Here is a 7558-nt window from a genome sequence, read left to right on the forward strand (position 1 = left end):
TATATATATATATATATATATATATATATATATATATAACATTGTGGGATTAAAATCCCTATGTACTCACTACGTTTCCCAATCTGACTCATTCAGTTTATTTGTATCACATGTGTCGATATGAAGCTACATTACACTGAGAGATTAAGGAGACGTAGATCACTAGTGTAAATGAATGTAAGGTCTATTTATACTTATGTTTCTATATTGACAATAACATCCCAACGATTTAAAATGAATAAAATATATTTCTTCGAAAATGTTTTGATAATGTATTTATCATGTTTTTTTTGGGAACAAATTCTACAACATATTTCTTGAAAAGATACTCTGATTTTCAAAATAAAACATAAAAAAACGGTCTTTTCTGGCCGTAAAAATTGGGATGTCACAAATTGAGTCTTTGGATGAGCTATTACACATGATCTGTAGCAATAAACGGAATTCATCGATAAATAAAAAGTTAAACTTTTTATATTACATTAGATGTGATGATGGCACAATTACGTAAGTCTTTAGACAAATCATTCACTTGTTTTGTTGTTGGTACCTTTATTGATGGAGAATATAGAAACAAAAAAAAATAGTTAATAGTTAACCTTTCCAGTCAAAAGAAGCTATAGAAGAAAGTAAGGATGTTTCCTATTGTGATTCCTCTCATCCCACCAGATACCTTGTGAAAATTTGTAACATAAGATGTAGACATTATGAAACTTAAATCAATAGTGAAACCAAAAAGTTGACAGAATAAGCTATAAGTAAGAATCATTGATTACCATATCAACAATATTGTTACCCAATTGAACATTTCCATATTTTGACTTTATCTTTTTCATGGCTCCTGTACAAACATGAGTGATTAATGATATTTTTCATCACCGGTTGCACTTTTCTAGTTAGTTGTTATGTATGGAATTAATTCCTTAAGTTGTGCACGAAGGTCCTACATAAAAGTGAGACAAAGATACTAAGGCTTCCAATATAATAATTTCCAAGTTCATGATATCAAAAACGTAGGTATAAACTCATATTCGTATTTAATTTGAAGAAAAACATCAATTTTAAAAAATCACAAGGTTAGAGGAGGTCTGGATTTGAAGCCACCTGATTGAATTGTTCAGACTTGGTTGTTGAACCTATCAAACAACAAATTAAGGATTGAAAAGGGTCTAAAAATAAAGTGAGTTATTTAATGATCAGCTTTATCTACTCAATCCAGTCAAAAACAGATACATGCTCAAAAAAGAATTAATACCATTCCACTATAGAAAATTTTGATTATTTACATTACTAGTACTTATTCAAGGACTATAATTTGACCTCAAAATCCAAATAAGTTATCCTATGATAAAAAAAAATGCAATGTCTTAAGAAGTTTTGTAACGCCCGTGAATTCAGGCAAAACGTTTAAGGGATAATAGATATTAATGTTCATTTTATAATTAAAATCCTCGAATAGGATAATTGCAATAAATGAATAAGAATTCTTCAAACATTATGTGTTTATATATATATATATATATATATATATATATATATATATATATATATATATATATATATATATATATATATATTTCAACTTATCTCCTATAAATACTCATCGACAAACGACTGATTTTTGGAAAGAAGCACACATCCTTTCAAATCTTCAAAATTATCTTTTTTATGTTGATCTAAAATGTGACAGTTTATTGGTTAATATTCTTGATCCATGACATGTTTGTAAGGTAATTAAAACAACCATAGTTAAAATTAAAAATTTTCTTTTTTACTTTGTAATATGAATTCATAATTAATACTAGCCTCAAATAGCATAGCATCTACCGTTGTTAGGAGCAATTTTTTTTTTTTGACAATTTTTTTCTACTAAAAAGAATTTTATATTTTCAGGGCAAAATTGGATGACAATTCTAAGCTTCTTGAGTTCAATGAGAAAGTTGGAAGAATCGTGTTTAAAAAATGGGAATCTGAAAGGGGCAAAAAAGTAATTTCACTAGTTTATATTTTTGAATGGTGTTCAGGCGGAGTATGGAACTAGCATTATGTGAACACCGAAGAATTTATTGATGTTGTAGCATCATTGCATGGTTTCCTTCTTACTTATTGAATATATAGTAAATAAAAGGAATATCATAAAGATTAAGCACTAAAAATTACTAGGTTCTTATCCATTCTATCAACATTTTCACAATCAAAATGGTTGACCTTGTTCGGGCGTGGAAGAATTTGACGATTAGAGCATCTCCAACCCACTCTTCTTCTCTATTTTTTCCTCATTCCTCTCAAATCTTATCCCATTTATTCCCTTATTTTGAGAGAAATGAATATTATAACACCAAATTTGGTGTTATAATATTCATTTCCCCCAAATGAGGATGAACTTTGAGTTGTTGGTTTTAATCCCTCGGTTTATAAATTTATACATTTCTGATTTTTTTATCTATTAATTATTATTTAAATATAATATTTAATACTTATATTATCATGTTATATATTAAATTCTATTAATTCATTATAAATATTAAGTTTGTTTTTTGTTTATCAAATTGACATTAAAATTTATATACATATTGAAATTTTAAAACACAATAACCTATTTTACAAAAACTTATAATTACATATTATAAATATAATATTGTTTATTTAATATTATTCCCTCGAAAAAAATATAGATTATATATTTGTTAAAACCAAATTAATAAAAGAAGTGTGTTTAACAATTTATATAAGTTATAAAAATGGAATATTATTTTTGGGGATAAAAATGGAGGAAAAAAAATAAAGTATGATTGGAGATGAAACACTATTTACCCCATTTTTTACTCCATTTTTTGGGGGAAAAATGGAAGTGAATTGGAGATGGTCTTAGTGTATCACATTCGTTTTTGTTTTTATAGTCAAATATCAAGATTCTATTATTTTAAGTCGGATTTAGTTAAGTAGTTATCACTTGAAAAGCGAATTGTTTACTTTTTACATGTTATTACGCGGCTGAAGCTAACAAAAGTGACATGCTTGCTAAAAAAAGATTTAGACGTGTGTTTGAATTATTTTCAAACACATTCTTAGAGTTTATTTTCAAGTACGATATTCGAAGAGTTTATATTCAAGTATGATATTCGAAAGAGACCAACATTACAAGCTATTGGTAATGCAATAACCAAATAAAAAAAAAAGTACAAAAACTCCAACCCGTGCGGGGAGCTCCCCCTAGTTTTATATTAAATTTTTATAGAACAACAGCTGCACCTGTTAACAACTTGCTTTGCATTTTGTTGACTAATAAAACTCAAACTAGTTAAGTTGATAGATAAATGGAAAAATAAAATATTATAATATACGAAGTCATTTCAGAAGCTACTTATGATCTTCAAACGAACTCCGCGTGTTGAAAATTTAGCCAAATCACTATTATTATACTTGTAAAATTCGTCATATCTTCTTAGAAACCACTCGCACTAAATTCTTCAATGCAAAGTATTTATATAATCATTTAATATATTAAAACTCTCATCCTATCCAAAAAAGAAAAGTATTCACACACCCAAGTAAAAAGAATCACGAATCAACTGTTGATAGCTATCCGATATTTGATTTACGTCTTATTTAAAACTTCATATTTAATAATGTTGGAATATATTTAAATGGAACTTAAGTGTCCGATGTCATGAAAAAATAAAACACCATGTAAACAATTTTTGGATTGTCTATCGCATAAGTGATGGTTGTAAGTTTTTTAAGTTGATATCAAACTTCCAAGCCAATGATACATAGATAGATTTTGGAAAATGCATATAGGATTAAAGTGTGCCACATCAAATGGAAACAAGGGGCTTCACATCAAATAGAAACAAGGGGCTTCAATGTGGTGTTACACTTATATCCTTGGATCACATTTTGTCTGCATCTTCATCTTCATCAAGGGACTACCTTATACTCAATGTACCTTGAGAAGCCTATTGACAAAATCTCAAACATATTCTTAGGTACATTTACGACACCTTGGATCTCGAGTTACATCTACCAACCTTATAACATGGTCAGAGCCTCAGAGTCTTATTGAGGCCTATTGGGTTTTTTTTTTTTTTTTTTTTTTTTTTTTTTTTGGGGGGGGGGGGGGGGGGTTCTACTTAATGATATACATATGTGTACTACATATTTTAGGGGGATAATCTTGTATTTTGGTCTTCTAAACGCCATGGTGTTATTTCACGATCAAATGTCTGATGTCAAATACATACCGGGTGATGGCAAATACATTTGTTGAAACATGTTGTATACATAATTTGATATAAAAGCTTTATTCTCCACAAGAGAAGAAAACTATAGTCTATTCTGACAATATCAATATCATGTACATGTCGTAAAATCTTGTCCAACATCAACGAATGAAACACATTGAGACAGACATTCATTTCATGTGAGATCAAGTCACAAACTAACAATGGGCTTAATTCCGAGTTCTCCATGTACCATGTTCATCATAGTTTGTTGTCATCTTCACAATGGGGCTACCTTCTACATATGTATTAGTTGTGTATTAGATCCCAACCCATCTCGAAATGTATATATTTTACGTACATGCTCGTGATTAATCAGAATTACACACCATATCATATTTATAAACAATTATTTTCAAAATATATTGAATCTTAAAGAAAATTCAAACACAATCAATTCATATAACTTAACATAAACATCACAAAAAGACCAATAGCAACATAATAGTAGCATTTACTCAACTCATTTAACTTAGTAACCAAGTAATTCAACCCTTCCTTATAAGTTTTTGAATTCTTTATTTAGTCAATTTACATATTTTTATGAATTAATCTTCAATACATTCATTACTTAACAAATTATAATTTTATAAAATTCATTTATCACATCTTCTAAAACTCATCTTCATAAATGTTTATTTTTCAATATCTAGTGCCGTTGCTTTTTGAATTTTCCGGAAGCTCATTAGAAACAAAAGCAGTCTTCTTTCTTATTTTCAAATTGGCCCCACCCACTAGCTTCACACTTGTTTTTCCAAACCTTTCTAGAACACCCCTCTCCCATGGGTTCTATAAATCATCTTTAGATTGTTTTCGTGCACGAATCCTCATAATTCTTCATAGATCAAACACGTTAATCATACTCATCAGCATCGTCATACTCCGTTGGTGTTCGTGTTCGTGATTTGTCATCGTTGGACGTCGCCGTCGTGAGAGGAAACAGACTTGTGGCGGAAGTTATGTCCGTGTCATTTCTCCGGTGTATTCGAATTCAACAAGTACACGCTCATGGAAGAAACTAAAAGGTCATCGTCATCATCATCATCTACGGTTACAATACACCTTTCCAATTACGATCTGGCTCGATCTCGATTGTTCCTTTCTGGATTTTACTGTTGGAGCTGGGAATTCCTCACTGCTCTTTTGCTGTTTAGTTGTTAGTTAATTAATTCCTTGATTTTAGCTCTTCAATTAGCGTAGAATTTAGGTAATTTATTTAGAGAAAGAGATATCGATCGGAAGTAGGTGAGATTGAAAAAAAAAATGACGAATCGGTCTGTTCCGGCGCCGTTTCTGACGAAGACGTATCTGTTGGTGGATGATCCGGCGACGGATGATGTGATTTCGTGGAATGAAAATGGATCAACGTTCATCGTCTGGAAAACTGCTGATTTCGCTAGGGATTTGCTTCCTAATTCCTTCAAACACAATAATTTCTCTAGCTTCGTTCGTCAGCTTAATACTTATGTACGTCTCTCTCTCTCTCTCTCTCTCTCTCTCTCTCTCTCTCTCTCTCTCATCTATTTTCACCATTAAAATCTGTATTCATAGCTCAATTTTCATGTTCTTAGTTCTTACTTTCATCATGTATCTCTATCAACCTGGTAGAAAAGAGTTAGTTTACTTTAATTCTATTTTAATACATATAAAAAAAATATTGGTTCATTACTTCATCCATTCAATGATCAGATATTTCATAATCATAATGGAAACAGGCTAGTTTCCATTAAAAACAAGTAGTGGTTTTAGTTTCACATTATTTCAGTGGGGTCTGTTAAACAATAAAATCGGAAATCAATCGAAGGATCTAGATTTTGAACAGATTCTACTATTATTCCAAATAAGTTATCTTTGACTTATATGCCATATTCAGCCACCTAGTTCTTTTCTTTCTAGAATCCATAATTCTTCATTGCAAATAATTCGTTTCAATTACGCAATCGTGATTAACTTTTTTGTTTCTTTAGGGATTCCGTAAAACTGTGCCGGATAAATGGGAGTTCGCAAATGAGAACTTTAAGCGTGGGCAACGAGAGCTTCTCATCGAAATCCGTCGTCGGAAAACCGTACAGTCGTCCCAAGCTAAGCCGACGGGTGACGGTGGTCCGGCACAATCGCCAAGTATTTCCGGTGATGATCTCGGATCCAGCTCCACATCTTCGCCGGATTCGAAGAATCCAGGATCAGTCGACACTCCGACGGTGGAGAAGCTGGAGAATTTGTCCGACGAAAACGAGAAACTGAAAAAGGAGAAGCGGATTCTGACGTCGGAGCTTGCACAAATGAAGAAACAGTGCGACGATCTGGTGGCGTTTCTGACACAAAACGTGAAAGTGGCGCCGGATTACATCAATCGCATCATGAAAGGAGGTGATGTGGTTGGTGAGATGGCGACGGCGACGGCGACGGTAACTGCCGGCGATGAGTTTAATGATGCGGGAGGAAAAGGAGAATGTTTTAAGTTGTTTGGGGTGTTTTTGAAAGAAGAAACGAAAAAGAGGGGCTTTGATGAAATAAATATTTCTTCAGGGGCTCAAAGGAAAGAATTGAAAATAAGTGGACAGTCTGCAATTAACGAATAAGAATGTGACACCTCATGTGATTGGTCCAAGAATTTATATCCAAAAGAATAATAATGTCAATGTTTACATTTAATTCATATTAAAAAGATATATATTATTTATGTATTTTTTGTTTAACGTTATAATTTAATCGTTAATATATATATATATATATATATATATATATATATATATATATATATATTTGTTTAACAAATCTATTATAGTAGAGGAGTAATTTCAGTTTCGTCCTATATTTTTTTAATAATCCATAATAAACTCAATGATGTGCATAGAAATACCTATAAATTTATGAATCTAACTATTTTATCTACTAATATATTTATAGACAGTGTATCTAGTCAGTTAATAATATAGAAAAATAAATTAGATATTGATCACAGGAAACAAATGTTTAACTAATAAAATAACTAGTAAAAATTGATCTAAATAAAACAACTAAAGTGAGAGTTTTATCTGATTTTGCAATGTCAGATTAACTTAACTACTTCAACTAACTAACGAAAACAACTAACTAAAAACAATTGTAATTAAGATAATGTAGACACTTTCATTTAGCTTTATATCCCCTTTTTCCTGTGGTTAGTTTTAAAATATAGATTAATTCAATTGGTTACCAATATAAAAGTTATTAGAAGTTTTGATCCGACCTCCTAATGTTTTCACAAATTCATGAACAATTATGCAATGATC

General features: G+C 30.7%; 1 protein-coding gene across 1 annotated transcript; it reads left to right on the forward strand.

The window, feature by feature from the left end:
* The first annotated feature begins 5028 nt into the window (after window positions 1–5028).
* Window positions 5029–6982, forward strand: HSF4 (heat shock factor 4). Its single transcript, XM_079035189.1, has 2 exons — window positions 5029–5750; window positions 6251–6982. Exons 1-2 carry the CDS (start codon window positions 5547–5549, stop codon window positions 6863–6865), a joined length of 819 nt encoding a protein of 272 aa, XP_078891315.1. The 5' UTR covers window positions 5029–5546; the 3' UTR covers window positions 6866–6982.
* The last annotated feature ends 576 nt before the right edge of the window (window positions 6983–7558 follow it).

Source organism: Lactuca serriola, chromosome 4, assembly GCF_051521515.1.
Source record: "Lactuca serriola cultivar US96UC23 chromosome 4, Lser_US96UC23_V15, whole genome shotgun sequence".
Classification (NCBI taxonomy): domain Eukaryota; kingdom Viridiplantae; phylum Streptophyta; class Magnoliopsida; order Asterales; family Asteraceae; genus Lactuca; species Lactuca serriola.